The 21,165-nt window shown below is 41.6% G+C and overlaps 2 protein-coding genes across 6 annotated transcripts in view; both read left to right on the forward strand.

Annotated features, from left to right (window-relative positions):
• Nucleotides 1–6,707, forward strand: part of LEMD3 (LEM domain containing 3) — a 50,575-nt gene extending 43,868 nt beyond the window's left edge. The window contains exons 11-13 of the mRNA XM_014283997.3: nucleotides 3,978–4,083; nucleotides 4,174–4,252; nucleotides 4,504–6,707. Coding sequence (XP_014139472.2) covers nucleotides 3,978–4,083; nucleotides 4,174–4,252; nucleotides 4,504–4,667 — 349 coding nt within the window. The 3' untranslated portion in view covers nucleotides 4,668–6,707. The remainder of the gene's footprint in view (nucleotides 1–3,977; nucleotides 4,084–4,173; nucleotides 4,253–4,503) is intronic.
• A 941-nt stretch (nucleotides 6,708–7,648) lies between these two features.
• MSRB3 (methionine sulfoxide reductase B3) overlaps nucleotides 7,649–21,165 on the forward strand; it is a 117,229-nt gene continuing 103,712 nt past the window's right edge. For 2 of the 5 annotated variants that reach the window (XR_008732446.1, XM_055711876.1), the window contains exon 1: nucleotides 7,649–7,951. Coding sequence is in view for 3 of the 5 variants with exons in the window: in XM_055711876.1 (XP_055567851.1) it covers nucleotides 7,799–7,951 (153 nt within the window). In the remaining 2 variants the exon portion in view is untranslated. The remainder of the gene's footprint in view (nucleotides 7,952–21,165) is intronic. The other 3 variants (XM_055711877.1, XM_055711875.1, XM_055711878.1) reach the window with 3 other exon arrangements.

Below are 21,165 nucleotides of genomic sequence, written 5' to 3' on the forward strand. Positions count from 1 at the left end.
GATGAATTTAAATAATTTATTACTTTATGGCAGTGTGACTGGCTAGTTTTGAAGCAAACGGATTTTTGTAGTGGAAGGTTTTAAACAAATTAGTGCAGAGTACTGGCTTCTAATGCTCAGATACAATTCTATAGTATGTGCCATGTATGAATAAGTAGCAAGCCTTGTTTCATGTTAAGGAAGAATAATTTTTTCATAGTCTTTTAAAGCTTCATCCACTTCACTATCAAGTTATATCACCATTGGCTGTGGACTAGATCATGTTGGGATTTGGAGACTAACACATAGGCTATTCCAGCTAACCCTTTCTAATCTTTTGAAGCCTGGTTTGTCCAGTGTGAAGAGATACAGGAACTCCAGGAAATTCTGAAGTAATTTATTTTGTGATGTGATTATATAAGGGAAAGGTGAAGATGCTATACTGTCTTACAGAGTAAAAGTGAGATGCTAATTGGGGCTGAAGAACATGAGAAGTTGAGTGGAAAATAAAAGCTATTGGTTAGAATAGGAATAAGAGGAGAGGAAATAGTAGGAGACACTGGAGTATGGACCCAAGTGATTGCAAAGTTTGGATTTCTTCAGCTCTATCTCTCTTCTGTTTCTAGCCACACTTAATTACTTTAGCTGCTTGCCTTATTGGAAAGCTGTTAGCTAATTTAGCTGAGGACAGTGTTATCACTATCATAGAGGAGGACTCTACAAACTTTTTCTCAACGGCTTTAAGATTTAATGACTGCCATAAGCAGAGACTCCAACTGTGGCTTCTTTCGTAATTTTCAGGTTGCAGTAGGGTGAGCAAGACTGAAATTTTAGGTATTGTTCTTGAGGCAGATTGATCTTCCTGTGGAAGGATGGAAAAAAATTGAGATTTGCTGAGAATTTTGGGCAAGATCAACATCTTTATTGTCCTTGCTACAAAGGAAACTTCATGAGCTATGTCGGTTAGTCTGAGTGGTACTGAAAGAAATCAATTTCTGAAGCTTCACTGTAATATTTATTGGTATGCTGTATTGTATACTTTCTTGTTTCAAAATGTTAGCTATTCAAAATGTCTGCCATTAATGGAACTAGTAACTGAGTTATTTCTGTCAGAACAATCTCCCTTTATAGGCTATATCTTTGCTGTCAACTTGTGTTTTTCAGTACTGACCCTGTCTATGCCCATCAAGTGCCATAAAAAAAACCCCAACAAAACAAACCCAAACATTTATAGGCTAGGACTTGTTCTCTTCTGACACCACTTCTCTTTAGTGTCTGTGTCCAGTCAGCTATTTTGAACAGTGCAACTTCTAATACATTCACTTTTTGCAGACCTTTTCTTTTTGAAGTTGACCTAGCTCCGTTCCTGGACTGCTGGATTATAGCCATAGTGGGATACTTGATCCAATTCTATATTGCACACCCCAGCCCATTCCTCTTCCATGCACTGTCTTGCAGAGGACTGCTGCTTAAGGAAGTACTATTTATCACACCCTTAGAATAATCTTAAACACACAAAAAAAAACCCAAACCCTCAGTGCAACACAAACTACTTTGTTGCTTGTGTTAAAAGAGAAAGGTTTTTGTAACTGTTCGAGATCTGAAAGGGAAGAATACCTTCACTGACCACCTGAAACACAAATGTTCCAGTGTATGTGATTAGATTGGCAAATGCTCTTTTGACACTTGCCATGGGTGCAAGGTATGTTTAACAAAATTAGTTTTTAGCTGCTCTTTAAGTCAAGCTATTGTATACTAACAATAAATGACTAAGTAGTTTTCATCCAACATGCCCGTAGCTGGTAAGAGCAACCGTTCATAATAGAGGTGTTTTGTCTTGACCTGAGAATCATCTGGAGAATATACCAATTAGTTTTTATTTATCAATGCTATCAGAGTAGTAATTATCTTCCTACTGCCAGAAGTCAGAAGACTCACCTGGATATTGTGAACCCTCAGACCACAGCAGCAGACTTAACCTTAGGTGTATGTTCTAGGTATTTACTATGCCTGATGCAAACCTGTTTTTTAAAATCTGAGGCTAAGCATGATTTGGATAAACCACTTCTAGTGTTTCTGCATCTACAACTAAGTCAATAAGAAGAATGGCTCATAAAGCATGGGTAGCATTCCTGCAAGACTTATATTGACAGGAATGGAACATACATGTGCAGGATCAGGGAAGGGCAAGGCATTCCTGCTGGGAGTCTATTACATTATGAGAAATCCAAGTTAACTCATTATGTTTCATATCCCAAGTCTGTAAAACACAAAAAGCAGACTAGACTGAGAATGCACTTCTGCTTGATTTGCAAACAGGGAATGAGCACTTGGGAGTAATGCAGTGATATCGGTTTTTGAGAAGAATACACAGCAGAAAAGATGATTGCCTACTCTTAACAATATGGTCTCTTATGGTAGCTGGCTTTCTGCTGATGACAGGATGCTTCTCAAGAAAATGTGGACACGAGTCCTGGGCTGGGAGGGAATGCACAGAAGTCTTGCACTATGCTTCTATGAAACAATAGAGTATTTCGGGTTGGAGGGAACCTTTAAAGGTCCTGGCTTTTGCGATGTGGAATTAGTTTTATTTCCCTAACATCTTGAGCACAGCATGTTATTTAGGAAATACTGTTTACACTGTTACAGAAGGGGAAGGAGACTTGTCTATTCCCTTCATTTGGCGCCGTCCGATAAAAAGAAAACACTTTTTTTTTCTTCCAGCCTGAGTAGATTTCAAACTGTAGATATTTCCACTGTGAAGTCTTCTTCTAGTAGGACCTTTGTTTGGATCTTCTTTGTAGCCTTGTGTCCCTCTTCTACTTCTGTTTGTTTATATGTGATCTGCCTGTGTAAGGGGCATCGGCTGGGAAGTTGATCCTCTAACCAGTCAAGGGCAAATGACAAACAAATTGTGGTGTTCCATGTTGCCAGTCTCTCAAGTATTGTATTAGCGTCCTGCCCAACAGATTTAAGTAACATCCCTGACCAATTAAGTTTCCTATGTACATTCCGTTCTCCACCATGTTTTTTTGCATAAATAAAAATAAAGAGGAGGGAAGATTAAATATTTTCAAGAATTTGGGCCTTATGTAGAGGAAACTCTTTAAAACTACCCAAAGCTCTTGATAGTATTATTGAAAGAGTAAGTTCATTGTTTTTTGTGTAAAGGCTATTCAGGCAGGCTTAAAGTTGTATTAAGGCTGTTGAAATTGTTTTCCCTCTGCTTAAATTTATTTTATTAGGACCAGATAGTTTCTGCAGTACCTTCACAAAAATACAAAACTTCTGTCCTTCGTAATGACGTACCTAAAGATTGATTAGTCATGACAATAAAATATTTTCTGTGGGGAAACCCCCAAAATTGGAATCTGATTTTAATAACTTACATTTCTGGATCTAGATTGGCATGTTCTATCAGTACGCTGTGGGATGAATGCAGTCTGATGCTGTGTTTGGGATAGTGAATAGCTATTTCAGTGATGAATGGTGCCTGAACAGCTAAAAAGCTCCTTCAGCCTGCTGAAGCCTGACATTTAATGTTCCTTCTGTGACTGCTGGTAGAGGTGATACTGTAGAGGGGCAGAGGCCTTTACTGTTGTCTTCCCCTGCTGCTCTTCCACTGCAGCAGGGACAGCCTAGGAGCAGCCTTCTCCTTAGAACAGTGGCCAGCCTGTTGGAGCAGGTGTGGGAAGATGAGTTAATCACTGCTTGCAGCTTCAGACAGGAAGGTACAGCAGGGTGCTGGGAGGGGAGGACACCCTCCACCTCAAAATACAGATTATTTCTTTGAATTCTTAAGGTTGAATTTTCTAAAGTGTATCATAGGACCCAATTTACTGAGCACTCAATAGCTAAAGTACTACATCTGTCCTAAAGGCACTTCACAGAAAATCATGTCAAGTTACAGAGAAACTAAACTCAGTGGGGAAGGATGAGATTATTGTGAACGTTCAGAAAATGATGTGCTGAATTTAAATCTTTCATTGGTTTTGTAGGGAAATAGGTGATCACTGGCATCTAGCAATTCAAGAAGCAATCTTGGAGAAATGCAGTGATAATGATGGAATTGTTCATATTGCTGTTGACAAAAATTCACGTGAGGTGAGTGTCTTTCCAGTAACATCTCAACGCTTTGTTTATCCTAGTCTGTTGGACTTCAAAAAAACCAAACCCCTCTCTTTCTTAATGCAGGGTTGTGTGTATGTCAAGTGTCTCTCTCCAGAGTATGCTGGAAAGGCTTTCAAGGCATTGCATGGCTCTTGGTTTGATGGTAAGGAATAGAGATTTATGACAAAACATGGGTAGAAATGGCAGAAGATGGGTGCAGCTGGGGTTCTTTTAAATGGCAAAATGTTCTATATCTGAAGTATTGAGATGTAGCAAAAACTGGATCATTTCAGTAGTCATCACTTGGTAAACTAATTTCAGTGTAATTACATGTTTTTGTGTATTACATCCTGAAGCAAAATATAGTAATATTGAACTACAAGGTTTTTTTGTTACTGTTTCTTTGCCTCATAGGAAAACTGGTAACGGTAAAATACCTGCGATTGGATCGGTATCATCATCGTTTTCCCCAGGCTCTTACTTGTAACACTCCACTGAAGCCATCAAACAAACACATGAACTCTATGTCACATCTGCGTCTTCGGACAGGCACAACTAATTCTCAGGGAAGTTCCTGAGAAGACTTTCTACAACTGCTAGGACTGTTACTTGCAACAGGAATTTTCCTGTTTGGCCGCCGTCTTCCTTTTTTAGTGCTTTTTGTATGTAATACTTTAATGAATTAATTAAAAGTTTGAACGTTCCAGAAATCTTGTTTCCAAAGGGACTTAGCAATGAGGCAGTAATACTGAGCTGACAAAAAAAAAAAAAAGAGAGAAAAAAAATTGCTTCAGGAACTTTTCTGGGGCTATAGTAAACCAATGCATTTAAGTTTTGCATGAGGAATTCAGAATTCATTATACATTTTGCAGATGTGGTGACTGTACTTTTGCACCAAGAAGTGTTTTTGATAATACAAAAGCATGGAGAAAAGAAGACTTCCTGTATTTCCATAGTTTCCTGTGAAATAATCTTGTGGGTATTTTGTAACAAACAACCTACAGTTCCTGATGGTGAATAAGTTAAAATTATTTTTTTTCAGTCAATACTAGTTTTTTGTTGCTGTATAAGAATCTTTTTCTGCAGCTAGGGTATGGGGAAAGTTAATCTGGCATTAGTGGTTGCATATAAGTGTGAGGGAAGACGAACTGAATGCGGATGTACTAGGTTTTGTATATAAATGTAAATGCTGGTGGTGGCAAAAATTGGTTGTGTTCTGTGAGGATGTCTGCATTGAAGCAGTGAATAAGCTTCCTACTTTATTCAAAACCTAATGTTTTATATGGTTTTGGCTGTACCATGACAAGAGGCCAAATACTTTAAAGTGTTAGATACAGGTTAAATATCTTTTATAGGTTTTATATTAAAATACCTGATTATGATTTTGTGTGAAAGATCTGATACCAATTGTAATTCAAATTTGTGAGCAATAAAGAAGCAATTGGCAGATACTGGAAAAATATTTTGTGAAAAGCTGTATTTATTACTACAATTGCCAGGGCTGTGACAAAATACCATTGGGATTAAGTGACTTTCCCAATGCATTATAACTTGTTTTAATGAAACAGTTACCTGTTCAAATTTTAAAAGGTACATACTATCTTGCAACAATTTTGGCTGATGCAAACTAGAAGTACAGCTGACAGTAAATCTTGTGATTCCAAGGTTGTAAGTGTACTAATGTTTACCTAGAAGTACAAAATTGTTGCTGAGAAGCTTAGTTGCAAATCTAAGATTATTGGCTTTACTAATCCCCACTCCTACAATTTTATCTAATTACCCAGCTGAATACCCTGTAGGAGATGAGACTGGAAGCACACCAGTCCCACAAATTTTACTGAGACTCACTTTACTTTGTAGATATGATGGATTTGCAGCATGAACTTGCACAAATAATGCACGTCTTATGGTTAAGTAAACATGATGCACACTATTCTGCAACAGAAAATCCTATTGTGCCTTACCTTTGTGCTTTTGTGGGCACCATGTTTATTATTGGAGAGTTTGTTAACTGAAAAATTTTAAATCCTCAGTTTTATGTCTCAGATGCTAATGAATGAGTATATATAATATATAATCAGCCATGCAGAATTCTACTTACCAAGGACAAGGACATATTTTTGATGGGTAAGTAGATTGTGCCAGGTCTGGTAGATTTTGATGAGTTTTACTATATACATATATGTATATGTATAATATACATGTATATGTATTATATATGTATATAAACTAATTTTGTTGTATTTGTTGTGCATCATAGTGATTTGTTAACCTGACCTTAGTGGCCCCATCATGTGACCTGTTGCAAGAGTGAATGTAAAAAATAGTTGTGGCATTTTAAAAGGTCGCCTCGATGCAAAAGCATCTTATCTTGCTTCTAAAATATATTTCTTGTAAACACTGTACATTTTATTATTGTAATATGTACTATTATGCAGCTTATTTTACCTTAAATTGTTAAGTTGACCAATATCCCTTCCTGCGAGACAGATGGGAACATGTATAATGCCTGAACATTTGAGAAAAATCAGATGGTTGTTGTAATTTGTCACCCTGTCCTGTAAAAACAAACAGAAAACCAAACCAAACTCAAATTAAAGGTTTATTAGGGGTTTTTACATGTGTCTCACATTCTAGATATTTGAATGTTGTCTTGACTCAAATAGTTTTTTCAGCAGGAAGGTGAAGGTGGTGATTAGTTTGTTATAGCCACTGGACTTTCAGTGCTTACTGTGATTGAAATACGCAGCTGAGCTTTGCTGGCATTGCCTGTCGGCGTGAAGTTTTTTTTTTTTAAGATATGCAAGGTGGGGCATTAAGAGCTGTCATCATTTCCGTGCTGTGACAAGGTGCGAGCAGCCACTCTGCTCCTGGCCGCGGTGCGAGGGGAGCGCAGGGGCTGTGTGCCCTCCGCTTGGTTCTTGTAGCTGCAGATGGGAAAAGGCCTCAAAGGGGTTGTGGGTAGGCTAACAGAAGGCAGGCTTTTTGGCGGGTTGGTTTTTTTTTCCCTTCCTCAGGACATTGATACTATGCCGTTTTAAAATTGTTGTAGTGATGACTTGTGGTGAAGGATTGTGGGGTAGGGGGGCCGAGGAAGGGTGCGTAAGGCCATTGTTTACAGGCATTTGCCCGGCTCGCTTTTAGCTCTTCCCTGCGGGAGGAAGGAGAGTTTCTCTGTACGCCCTGTGCCGACCTGTCCCCCGCTTTTTTTTTTTTGTTTTTTTGGGTTTTTTTGTTAAGAAACGCAAGGTGAGCACTAAGAGCTGTCATCGTTTCCCTGCCTGTGCCAAGGTGCGAGCAGCCACGCGGCTCCTGGCCGCAAGTGGGAGCCGTGGGCCGGCGCCGCCGCCCCCCGCAGAGCCGCGGCCCCGCCGCCTCGCAGGTAGGTGGGGGCCGCCTCCCCGTGCGGGGCGCCCGGCTCCCCCCGGCCCCTGCGGAGCAGCAGGGAAGTTATTTTTAAAAGGCGGATAGCCGCGCGGTTGGCCCTCCCGGAGCGCAGCCTTTAAATTAAAGGGCGGCGAGCACCGGGCGCGCTGCGGTGGCGGACGGGCGGCGTGCCGGGCCTCCCGCCGGCTGCCTGGGCGCGGGTTGCCGCCCTGCAGCGGCGCCGGGGGCCGCCTCCCCGCTCCGCCGTGCCGCGCCGGGCGGGTGTCTCCCGGCTCTATGTTCATATTTGGCGTTGGCCGCCGGTGCCCAGGAATTTCCCGTCATGCTCCCCGGGCGGCGGGCCCGTCACCGCGATCCCGGGGGGCGGGGGGGCCGCGGCCTCTCGCTCGCTCCCTCGGGCCTCCCCTCATGCGCGCTGCGCCGCCGCTCGTCTCTGCGCTCTGCCTGGCGCTGGCGGCCGCCGCAGGAGCCGCAGGTAGGAGCAGCGTCGCCGCGGCGGGCAGCTGGCTCTCCGCCGGCACCCTGCCGCCGCGCCGCGGGGAGGGCGGGCAGGGGGCTGCGGCGGGGGCGAGGGGAGGAGCGGCCGCGGCGGCGCGGGGGGCCGGGCCGGGCCGGGCCGCACCTGCCGGGGCGGTGGCGGAGGGTGGCGGGGCGGCCGCCGGGCGGGCGAGGAGCGCGTCCCCGCCGAGGGGGACCCCCGGGCCCTGCCGGTCGGTGCTCGGTCGAGCCCCGTTTCGCGGAGCGAGCCCCTGGCAGAGTTCGCCCTCCCTTCGTCCCGGCCGCCGCCGTGGCGTCCCGCTGGCCGCCGCAGCGCCCGACCCGCGGAGGCGGCGCGCAGAGCCCCGGGCTGCGGTGGCCGTGGCCGTGCCGCGGGCGCCGCTGGCTCGGAAGCGAGGTACATGGCTTCTGGGGTGTACCCGGGAACGGTGGCGTGGCGGAGCGGCGCTCGGCCGGGTGCGGGATCCCTTCAGCTCGGCTGCCGTCGCCCGCCCGGTGAATTGTGTTTCGTTGGTCAAAAAGAGGAGCTGGAACTTGGCGTGCGTTCCCGGGATCTGGTCCTGTTGGTCTGGGGGAGCTCGGGGTGCGCGATCGCTGCTGGGCTTGTTTTGGGTTACGCTGCTGACAAATACAGTCGGTGCAATGGATAAAGTGTAATTTATTTCTCGCTGTCCCCTTTCCAAGTTAATGTGGCTGTACTTGGTGCATCTTAATATTCCTGGAAACAGAAATGAGACTCAATTAAGCTTCCTGTAGTATTTGACAATTTTGCGGTAAATGCTGGCTTTTCTGCTTGAGCTGAAATTCCAGTTGTCATCCCCTTAGCATAAAGACTGTCAGAAGGCGCAGTGATTAAATAGCAATAGCTGCATATTAAAATACCGAGTCTGACAGTGGATATCTACAGAGAAGGCTAAGGTGCCTGCTGTTATCCAGCGGTGAATGTCAGATCTCTGTAAGAGTTCTGACCTTTAAACGCAGCTTTTAAGGAAGTACAGAGCCTTACACTGCGCTTTTAGTTCTTTCTCTTTCAAGCGCCTAGTTATTGCTATTAAAATGGTTCTGAAACTGTGCTCTCTTGAAAGATAGATGTCAGAATGCGATACCTGCAATAGGCAGATACTTTGCTTTGCCGACACAGCTTGTTTATGGCAAGTGGGCTGTAAATGGAAGAGCCAGCTCCACTCCCACCATGGCACCGTGCCATTCATCTGAATCCGGCGTTCAATGCTTAGAATTTGTCCTGTTTATGTTCTTGCCCTCACTGAGTTGACACAAGTGCTTGCTGTCTTATTTGCCGATGATTCCCAACTTTTTACTGCGCTGCTGCATGCCTTTGCCATTCGTCATGATTCCTTGTCTGCCAAATTTGGTTGGTAACAGTGCCCTTTAAGTCTGATTCTGGAAGTAGTTTCCATGTGGCTTGTCATCTTAATCAGACGTTTGCTCATAGTTTAAAAGAATTGCCTGCCTTGCTGCAGACGTGGCTTATTTTAGAACAGTATTTCTTAATTGTCTTTTAAAATTTATGTAGGGAATTAAATATGATGGATAGCTTAGCCAGAGTTACTAAATAATCCTAGAATCCTGAGATGAAAGAAGATACATTTTTTTAAAAGAAGGTTCTGCACTGATTTCTCAAAACCACTGAAGTTAGTGGAGTTAAGCCATATATAGTTCAGCCCAGAATGTGGTTGGTTGGTCCTTTTCCTGTCTGACATTCCTTGGATCTTTATAATACGCATTTGAAAAGATCTTTTAATAGGATAAAAGAATTCTGTTTTTTTCCCCAAAAGCACAGCCTTTAAAAAATAGTGCCTTTGTGTATGGGGTAATGTTTCTATATTCGGTAGCAAAGCCATATAAAGCAGTTGATCCCAGACAAAAATAAAATCTTTTGACTGAGTGACCTTGCTTATTTTTCCAAGTGGCGGCAGTTACATGGTCTCATAGGGATTTGGTTAATACAGATTTTTATGTTTGTACGTGCCATAAGAATTCCTTACAGCTGTTCGATAAGGGAAACTTGCACGAGGAAGATATTTGGTCTTTTGCCCTGGTATTTCTGAAGGTATGGGAGGATCTTGTTTACCTATTCATGTTTTGTCGGCTTTGTAATTTGATACTTGTTTCTATTTGGAGGTCTGGCCTATTTATCACATTAGAAATGCTAGAAAATGAAATTTCCCTTTTAGGTGGGTTGTTAAAGGGTCCTTTGTTTTTATTTTAAAAGATGGGGGAATAGGAGGGAGAAGGGGCAGAGAAGAGATCACACTGTTAAGGATTTAATCTTCTCAGCTAGAAGGTTAAGAAGTCTGCCTGTCTGCGTCTGACTGGCATCGCTACAGGCCAGCAGTGCAGTAAAGCCATCCAATTTTGAGATAGCTCTGTTGAGCTGCATAATTCAAGTAAGTGTGTCCTCATTACAGAGCAATTCCTAAGCTATGCGCAATATTATATTAGTCAAAGGTAGGGAATATGACCCTCTTTCCCCCTTTTATTTCTCTTTTTTTTATTAAAAGATGTGGTTTTGGCAGCACCCAGGCTGTGAACTTAAGCTCTGGAGGCTTTAGTTGATGGGAAAGTGGGATAAGCTATCAGCCTTATTATAGCTTGGTCTAGCCCTGATTTGTTTAAGGGTTCCTTCAGCCAAAAGACCTCCAGAAAAATGGACCCTCAAATTGCTGGTGTATTTTTGACGGTGTGTTTAGGAATTACTGCAGAATAAAGTCAGGTATGGATTAATCTTTCCCTGAGTAACTCTGAAGTTGGTATGCTTATTTTGGAAGACTCCAAGGTTAGATGGAAATAGGGTGTTTCATGCTCTGGAATGATCATGTCCATACATGGAGTTATTTAGAGGCTACTTTGTCTGCACAAGCTAGAGGTCTTTAAAACGTAACAACAAAAAACCTGCCAACTCTTGGGGCATCTTTTTTTTGGTGTCACGTAGAGTAAGAAGTGGCTGCGGGTGAACTTTCCCTTCCCTTAATTCTTGTTGCTTCTGTAGGTTTGTTGTAGTATCTCTTTGGATGCTTCATTTGCCTCAGAAGGATCTTAGGTTCTCAGTATTAATATGTACTAGAAAAAAAAAAAAAAGGCACAAAACTAAAGATTTAAGTCATTTTATGTGGAAATCTGTGAATGTGTAACCAAATAGTAGTGTAATTTCCAACCAACCACTTAAGAAAAGAAAGGGAGTACATACTGCATCATTAACCTCTACCAGAAGAGGAAGAATGTAATTCTGGGTTTTAACAGTGATTTTTGTGTCCTCATCTGTGAAGATGGTGATCCTTATGTTATGTCTGAAGATAGGGTAGAAGAATTCTTCGGGAACCCTGTTTATGGTGAGGTAATTGAAAATTATAATTTATCTGCTTACCTCCAGCCTTCTGGTTCTCATTTAGCAACCTCAATTCCAACAGCATTATATGAAAACCACACAGTCTAGCAACTGGAACTGGGAATAAAGAGGCTTTTCTCAGTAAGGACTTTAAGACCTGTAGTCCAAAACAGGCCAGAATAATGCTTAAACTTATAAGGTGGTAACACGGGTTTACTGTCTTCACAGTCTTAAGTTACAGGTTAGCATTGTTTTGTAATACAATTAATAGTGTAAGTACTTCTTTATTTAGGCTGATCAGTGGAAATGATCTTTCCAGTAAGTTTTGGATTTAAACATGATTCAGCTTTTGACTGTTGCACAAAGTCCAAGGATGGGACTTCTGCAGAGCTCCCCAGTTCACTCTTTCCTTTCAGTAGCAGCTGAACTCTGGGATTAATGATCTCTTTGAAATGTGGGCAGCAGTTTAGCAAAATGTACATAGTGTGCTAATGCATTGTTTTGTTGGGAAACATTACCACATTCAGGAAATCTTAAGAGTAATGTTGTGCATGGCATTTGGAAGTACTTCCCCAGGGATCTCTGCAACTCTGTGTTCTTCCAAACAGGGACAACGCCTTTGCGTTTCACCTGATGAAAAACAAATCCCTGCTACCAGAGAGTAACAATAGCACTGATGGGAAGTAGTTGCCAAATGCCACTGCTTTCACGCCAGCCGCACAATGAAAATGGAAAAAAAAAAAAAAAAAAAAGGCAACATGAGGAACCTTAGCAGCTTCCTGGAGAAGTGATCTGTGCCAGTCTCACCAAAAGAAAACAGCCCAGAAAGCATTCAGTCTGACTGAGGGATTGCCCTGTTCTTGTTCCTCTCTGTTCCCCAATATGTGGTTCTCCAGGAAAACTGCAGGCAAGGCTGTGCCTGCAGCACAGGGCATATAGGTGATTTTAACCGCTTTGAGGAGGCATGCAGTGGGTTGGCTGGGGTGAGAGCCACAGAGCCACATGGATGTCCCTTTTAGTTTGTGCAGCAGGTGTTTGACAGCACAGTGAATCTGGCCTTGGTTTCCTGCAGCTGGTTCAAGGGCAAGCATTGGTTTGATGTAAAGTTACTGTATTGCTCAAATAGTTAGCAGTTGTTAACTTTGTACAAGCAGGCTTTGCCACCTGGGTCAGATTGTCACCATACTGCTGCTGCGAGGAAGCTTGATATTAAACATAAAACCAATGCAGATCCTTACATGTCCTGATGACGAGCAGTCACAGCTTGCAGCCCGTTCAGGTCAAATTCGTGCTGGTGAGTGATCCAGCAGTGCACTGATCATGATGCTGAAACCAAGGCTTGCAGACCAGATTGGTTAGGCTTCTACTCCTTCGCACCAGTGGCACTGTCAGTAGCCATAGCACAACTCTGGGGGAGAGAAGGGAGTAAGACAGGAACAGATGCATAGGCTGCCATCTCAGAGACAGGTGGAAAAGTTGAGGTGGATCAGCCAACTGTGTGAAAGCCCTGAGATGCAATTTCAGAAACTCCGCAAATAAAGTGATTTAGGTTTTCTACAGCTTTATCATCTCTGCTTTCAAATGGCTGCAGAAAATCAGCTCTGTTAGTCAAAGCCTCATTATTTAACTGCTTGCTGTGGGAACTGTACTTCTAGACTGTATCCTCATGTTTTCCTTTTCTTTTTTCAGGATTAAAATCAGCGTTTCATTACGTCTTTTGTATATACAGTGGAAAAATACCCTGTGCTGACAGCACACCTTTTACCATCTCTTTTTATAAGAGAAACCAAATTGTCTGTGTGCATACTTCTTGTATGTGCTCTTTCTTTTACTTAAAAGCAGGCACACAGAAGGGACAAGATCTCCACCAACTTGTGTAGCAAATTAGTGGCTCCCTCAGAAAGGGACCCACTGGATGCTGCTGGTTTCAGGTCTTCTACAGAATGTGGCATCTCTTATCCAAAACCACAAGGGAGCTTTGATACTTGTCTCTGAACTTCAGAGAGGTGCTGGATTGTACCAAACTATTTTAGTGGTTGTTGAACCATACTGGGAGAGATTACAACAGATACTTTGCAAGACCCTAAAACTCTGCCTGTGAAGTCCGTTGAAGTGTGAAATATAGTAGCTGCCTGGGGGAAAACAAGCCTTCTTTGTTGCTCTGTTACATATGAATTACAGAGTAGTACGTTTTTATCTAACAGCAGCCAAGTAATAACTGTGACTAATACAGACAGTGTAACAGCTGAGTGATGTAATGCTATTTAAGACAAGATGCAGGTTTTCAGAGCATTATCCCATCTCTTCAGTCACTCTTGTAGACTAAACAAACCAAGTTCTTAAAAAATTTTTGCAGAAATTTGGTTTTTCGGAACCACTCTTATTTATTTATTTATTTAGTTAGTTAGTTAGTTAGTTAGTTATTTTTACCTCTCCTCTGGACTTGTCTCTGTCCTATACACCAAACCAGCAGGGTATTCCAGCGGATACCTCACTTCTGCTGAGGAGGGCACATTTCTTCCGCAGACCCTGCTATTATTTATTATGCTTCTCTTTTTAATAAACTCCAGATTGGCATCTGCCTCTTTTTTTAATTTATTTTAAATTTTTTTTAAAAATAATAATCTCACACTGTTGGCTCAATTTATTGTCACTGTAACCTTGACATCCTTTTCTGCAGCACTGCTGCTTGTCTTGTATTCTTCCCTTTGGTTTTGTGCATTTGGGGATTTCTTTTAAAGTCCAAATGCGCTTTGTACTTTGCTGTATTGAATTTCATCTTACTGATTTTTAACCATTTCTCCAATTTTTTAAGACCATCTTGAGTTCTGCTTAGCTCTTTAGAGTGCTTCACACTCTTTGCAGATTGGTGTCTATGCAGCTTTCGTAAGGCTGCTTGCTGGGTTTTGACCCTAGGCAGTAGGAGAAGCGCTGAATGAGTGTGTTTTATCAAGCAGCTCTGCACCTGTGTTATAGGACCTTGATCCAGAAGGAAGATGCTTTTCCAGTTTGCTCTGTCAGGAAGTATTTTTCATTTGAGATCTGTTGGATTCACTGCTTTCCTCCTGCCTGTTGAATAGAAGGAAAGAGGGGAAGTACGCTGGTAGATAGGGTTAGATTTTGGCAAGTCCACCTTGGCAGCTTATTGCTTTCTAATTTTCAGTTGCCTGTTTATGTATCTATTTTAGAAGCTTTTTGGGTATTGGAAGGTAGGCTTATGGCTGTGTAGTTCACCAATCACTCTTTTCTTCCTTTTTAATAATGGATGTTGTCAGCTTACTCCAGAGCTTTTGGAAAGGCAAAAGCCTTTCCAAAATCCTCCAATGTGCTTGCTCTTTTCTGAATGATTACCCCAGCTTGTTTCCCAAAGACTGCACGGTGAATTTCCTGACCTGTCAGAGGAGGAAGAGCAACCTTAGACAAGGTTGCAGACAGCAAGATAGCTCCATCATCTGGGAATACAGTGACTCAACATTAGCATGCCCAATTTCTGATAGTCAGTCTTGCTGAAGCACCTGAAGTGAGTTCCTGAGAGTGAGAAGGAAAGCTTGACAGATTTTGACAAAGTGTTCTCTCTCAAAAAAAGAAGCTTCATTGACAAGATAGTTCATTACAGATCCAAGTGACTGTCATGCTCCACTGACAGTTTGAGTGTAGAGGAAGGTCTGCACAACAGATTTCAATGATTTGAAATTAGTCACTTGGAACTACTTCAGATGATTACCTTTGTTGTTTCTTAAAAGTCCCTCAAATAATACTGCCATGAAAGTTCATCTAGGAAGTCAACCTATTTCCAACCTGATAATTTCTTATGTGTGTTGCTTTCTTTGTATTGGGTCACAGCGAAATTTGCAGATGGGGTTAGCTGATCATAGCTTCTGGTTTATTAATTTTCTTACTTGTTTTTCCTAGGAACTACATAAAATTTCCAAACATCTAGATAAGTTCTATCTGTGAATATCTATTTAAGTACACATATAAATGTAAGGGAATGAGAGTCTTTTCTATACATGCTATAAAAACAACATACTGAACAAATACATCAGGATCTAACCAGTAATTACTGTTTAAAAAAACCTTAACTGGTATGTTCTTTGTAATTTTATTTTGGTAAGGGGTGCTGAAGGCTTGCACACAGCGCTGAGATGTGCTGAATTGAACCGCGGGAAGAGAATGGTCCTGTGCTGTGGCCTGAGGATGCCGTGGAGGCATGGCTGAAGTCGCCGAGGGGTTTCTGATGTGTCAGTGAGAGCGGTGTGGTATGTCAGGACCAAGAGGAGAAAGAGGGACTCCTGATGTTTTAAGTGTAGGGTTTCCTTTTTTTTGTAGTGTGTGTCCAAGTAGGACAGAAACAAACTGCATTTTGGGGCAAGGCTTAATGAAGCTCCTGACAGCAGGCTTCGGCAGGAGGGGGCTGCCTGTGGGTGCTGTGCTGCTGCCTCTGCTGAAGGAAGTGGAACGCATGTCACTTTTAAGAACAGATTATGCAAAGAAAATTTCCAAATTTATCTTAGAATACTGATCCAGATGGGAAGCTGAACTACAAAGCCTTGAAACTAGCAAAAGGCTGGTGCCTGCGTTGCTTCCCCCGTGACCCTCCAAACAAGATGAGCTGAACTGGGTGGTGTGCCCTACCCTGCTGTGTGTGTCAGGTGGCTCACAGCTGAGGCCACAGGAGCAGACCCTGGAGATAACTCCAACATTAGCCTTGTCATATGCTCATTGTAACAGAGAAGTACTGATTTCCCACCCCACCCCACCCCCCGAGGTAAGTACTTCTTGCTGTGCAGAAGGCTTTGGAATGGTTACTGGTGGCTGCAAGTCCAGCTGGCGGGTATAGGATGAGTGGTTTTGTCTTTGGAATGCGTTTAGGTTTTTTTCAATCCACTCATGTGGATTGAAAAAAAATATAAGGTTTATTAATTGTTTTTAGTCAATTAAAAGAGGTGGAAGTAGTGCCTTTGCATTCTGGACACTTGAGAGAGAATTAAAGAGAAGGGAAATAATCAAAGTAGGGTTTAAAGTAATATATTTAGCTAGAATTAATACTTATTTTGCTTATGAATTGAAAAATAGCTAGAGGTGCAGGTGCTTGTGCCACACATCCAGTGTAAATATATTTAGTAAGAATAAAAAATATTATGTGTCTGCATTTTTAAACTGTACTGAAATGAAAATTGGAATTCAGCTCACACAGATTCCAAGTAACATTTTTCATTGAAAAAAAGTTTGTCTTTGGACATTTTCTCTTGTAAGAAGGAAAAAGAATCCTGAATAAATTATTTTATCCCTGTAATTACCTAAATACAGGTAGATGCACATCCTGATTATTCAATAGTGGCAGAAAATTAAGTGTAAAGTTATGTATTTTTTGCTAATTAATATACTTAATGATAGCCTAACCAAGTGAAGACTTGTTTTAAGAAAATGGTGTTACAGAAATTTAAATAGAAGTATTTTTTTTACATTAATCCATTTTGGGCAGCGGTTTAAAATCAAATAGTCTTTATATTTGAATCAAAGTTATTGCTCTTAGGGCAGAAATTGTTTTCTTTGTTCTCTCACTTTTCAGTCATTGACATTCAGTATTAACTCATCTGATTGTACTGTAAGTTCAAAGAACATTTAAAGTATTAAGATAAATATTATTTTGCTGTAGTATCTTCTTACTGTTCATATGCTGTTCATAAAAATCAGAATACATCTGTGACTAGGGAAGACTTAAGAATTTCTGTTTTACTTGATGGAATTTTATTGTATGGTTTAGAGGTTCTTTTAAGTTTTTTTTCACCTGCATAAAGGTTCGTTGGTTTTAGGATGGTTAATGTTACTGTTAGTGTGTGAGCCATTCTTTTATGGTTTTTGTGCAGTATCAGAATTTCTTCAGGCTGTAATTTTTTTAAACTATTTTTGGATAAAAGGCAGAGGTTTTCTTGTATATTCACAAGGCTGCTCTGCATGCATAACAGGCTGTGTGATCAAAGATACGTTTTCAAAGAGTGCTTTTATTCTGTTGACATATGCATAGACTTCCGTGTGCTGAGGATGTTATTTGAAGGATGTTGCTTGAAGGGTAACTCATGAGACTGTGTAATATCTAATTTTATGAAAGGGAGATGGCTCCTCTTTGTGGTGATGAGTGGTACTGGTTTTTAGAGAAAGCCACGTAGAAAATTTCCATGTAAGGGAGACTGCTGGGGAGAGATTGGCAGCTATGATGTCTTTAACTCAAAATGCTTTTCTTGTAGCTGGGATGATAAAAAAAGAAACCGGTTAACCAACCTGAATTGGTCTGAACTGCTGTTATGCTAGCTCACAGGGAGATCTTAACTAAATTTTATAAACCCCATACTTCATAAGCTTTTTTACAAAATATGAGATGATACTTGGGTCTGGGTTCTAGTCTGATCTAAAAATTTTATTTCCTCATGTAGTGAATTATAAATATACAGGGAAATAATTCGGCTTTCAGATAGTTTGTGCTGAAGAATGAAATGCTGAATGAAATGACACAGGCTGATGTCTGGGTAGAATGTGTGTCTATGTGTGTCTTTTGTACTAGAAGTTTATTTTTCTAGTAGGTTGCCTGGCATTTATAGTACATTGTGTGCATATACATGTAGATAGATATTAGCACCAACCACTTCTTCAATTAAAAGATTTTTAACTATCTTAGAAATCTGCTGGCTGTAGGCTTACTCATTATTTGTTGGTAATTTCCTATGTGCACTGTAATAACCCCATGGCATTTGATCCTGCATTGAGGATGCTTCAGTTTGCTGCTGTGGCAGGGTTTGTTGTTTCTTTGGGGTTTTTTATTCCCTGATATGGATTTTACTCTGAGAGCTCATTAAATCAGAGGCCAAAACCATGGCTGAAACCAAACCTGGTTTTAGCTCTGATGTGTTCAGGGACCTTGTCTCCTTCGGTGGACTAGGAAGTGTCATTTCTACATTTCCTTACAGTGCCTCATAAAACGGGGTCATCAAATTTAACTCATCTGCGACGTTTCAGAATTCAGTTTCTCTGTGCAGCAGAAGTGGCAGCTTCCTTCACACCTCCCGCCCTGCAGCCCCTCTGTGCTGTGTGGGACAGGAGTGCACACTGAACAAACTGCTGTGGGGCGGTTTAACTCGTCTCAGTTTAAGAACAAGTGAGACAATGTTCTTTTGAAAAGTGTGCTTCTTTTCACATTTAAGGTTGGAAGTTCTGTTAAGTCATGCCAGTTCTCAGCTGGAGGCTTTCTCTTGGCTTCATTTTTATGAGATATTCTACCTAAGAGAAATGTCTCATATTGCATATCTGTTGTGTATCGTTACCCAAGCAAATAAGCTTTGTAAGCTGAGGAAGGAGTCTGCTGAGTTACGGAGCACTGTGTAACAAAATTTAAAAGAACTCAAATTCCAAATTATGTATTTCTTTAATCTTCAAAATTAGTTGTATTTTTCTTTGAGAAATAAAAACTAGTACGAAGTTGTTTCAGAAAAGCAGAATAGAAATTCCTGTTGAAGGGCTTCTGTTCACTGCTAAAAAAGAAAGTTGTATTCCACCTTCTGGTAAATGATGCATGGGATTTGTCCCGAGTTAAAAATAGAGAGAATAGAAAGCTTGTTAGCTCTGCTGTGTTGGTAAGTTTAACAAGGCAAATATTGGTGGAGAGGGAGAGCATACCTGCTCAGACTGACCTTATAGTAAAAATAAGTATCATGTCTTCGGTGCTAGGGTACCTCTTGGATAGGTCTATTCACAGCAGTAACTCAGAAGTTTTTAAAATTTGGTTTTTTTCTTTTAGTACTGAAAATTAATTCTATATTGGTAAGCAATGCAAAAAGCTTTTGGGCTTGCCAGTAGGAATTGTTAAATTAAAAGCTTATTTCCAGAACACTTGTATCTCATCATCTGAGCACCAGAAGCAATTAAATCTTCACTGTGCTGGAGAGGACTGCCTGGAATGGAAAAGATTAGATATTTTTCAAGATGTTGAAAGGATGGTGATTCTCGGAAAAGACCCATTTAAGAGTAGTTTATGACCGTTGTAGTTATAAACTCACTGCCGTAAAAGGAATGTGCTGTATCTTGGCAGGCTACCAAGTCAGGGAAAATTAAAGTGCAGCTCAGCACGCTATTTTAGTGCATCAGATCTGGGAGGAACAGGAATGGATGGGAGGAAAATCCCAACTGACCTATATTTACTCTCCTTTGGGAAGTATTGCCGGTCATAACTATTGGGAAACAATCTGCAAATGACAGATGTGTGAGCACTTGCAAGGCTGAGACTTGCTGGTTTCTGCCCTTAGCTAAGGATCCTCTTTCGTCCTAGGCTTGGGGACTCCTTACTTGTCTAGTCGCTTCCTCTCCTTGGCCTGTCTCTGATTTTTCTTGTCTCTTTACAGTTCCACTTTTCCCATTTCATCCATTGCCCACAAGGCTTGCAGTGTCTTGTCTCTACACTAAGGCAATGTCCTTCATTTTATACCCCTCCCTAAAAACCAAACCAAAGTCCCTTGAGCAAGGACTCTCTTAAATTTTGTATTACCTAAAGGAGAATCAATTAACGCCCTCCTCCCCCTGTACTCAGTGTAGCACAGAGGTCCTCTGCATCCTTACTGTATGAGGCCATGTCCCTCGGCTGTTCAGAGGGGACCGGTACCACTGCCCTACTGTGTGCAAACGTTTAGTGGTAAAATAAGAAGAATTCAGCCTTGCAGTTCTCTCCTCCATGGAAGCACGTGCAGAACAGGGAGGCATTAATGCACTTTTCCCCTTCTCCCTTTTTGCGGGGGAGGGGGGAGGGAAACCAACTTCAAAACCCCCTTTGTTTTGATTATCCTCTCATGTCTTGGGCCTTTTTGATTTGGCCCCTGGACACACCTCTGGGCTTGAGTTACACCAGCACACCAGTCTCTTTGTTGCCAAACTGGTTTTTCACTAGCTGGAAAGGGGAGCAATGCAGTTGCCAGTTCAGCATACAGAAAGGGGTGTTCCTGTAAGGGGTTGTGAGCTTCCCATCTTTGGCAGCTGATGCTAGAGAGGATGATAGCTCAATTCAGTGATTAAATGAAAATGAAATATAGCTCTTTGTTCTCTGCTCAGTTGTTGTGTTTTTCTTTTATAAGTATAAATCTTTGTTTCTGTTCTGGATAACCATTCTAATATAAGTGCAAGCTCACAGACATATGGAGCCCTACCTCCTTACTTGGCATATTTTTTTCTCAACAGTTGAAATCAATGAAATTATCTTGAATTGTGTGCAAAGGTTTCAGGATTGATTTATTTCCCAATATGTTAATGGTTATTTTGTTGGAAAGATGATCACTTTAGCCTGCATGATAATCTGAAATCTACTGTGGGAATCTCATCTGTCTTGGATGGAGGAGCAAAGTGTGGGTAATAAAGCTCAGACTGCACTCCTAAAAGATCTCCTGATTCACCTCAGCGGGAAACTTGTACACAGCCTCAGGATGGAATATGGAGGGTGGTTAGTTCCTGAGGCTTTGCTTGTCACTGCGTATCACAGAGTGGGACTCAGGGTGAGCAGGTGAGAATATGCATTCCCACTACAGGGAGAGCAATGCTTCCATGCTGTGTGATCCTTCCTCATCTTCTTTTCCTGACTTCTTGTATTTTTTTGTCTGATCTCAACCTTTAGGTTTTTCTTCTTTCTCCTCTATTCCACCTGTTAATATGCTGAATATAGAAGATACTGCTATTTAAGCTTCCCAGCTAGAATATGAAAAAAATACATCAGTAACATTAATAGGCTGGCCCGTATTACCCCATTTCACAGGAGAAGAAAGAGGTCTGGCCTGTGGGCACCATGAGGAAGCCGTGGGACCGGGGCGGGC

Source organism: Falco cherrug, chromosome 5, assembly GCF_023634085.1.
Source record: "Falco cherrug isolate bFalChe1 chromosome 5, bFalChe1.pri, whole genome shotgun sequence".
In the NCBI taxonomy this organism is placed as follows: domain Eukaryota; kingdom Metazoa; phylum Chordata; class Aves; order Falconiformes; family Falconidae; genus Falco; species Falco cherrug.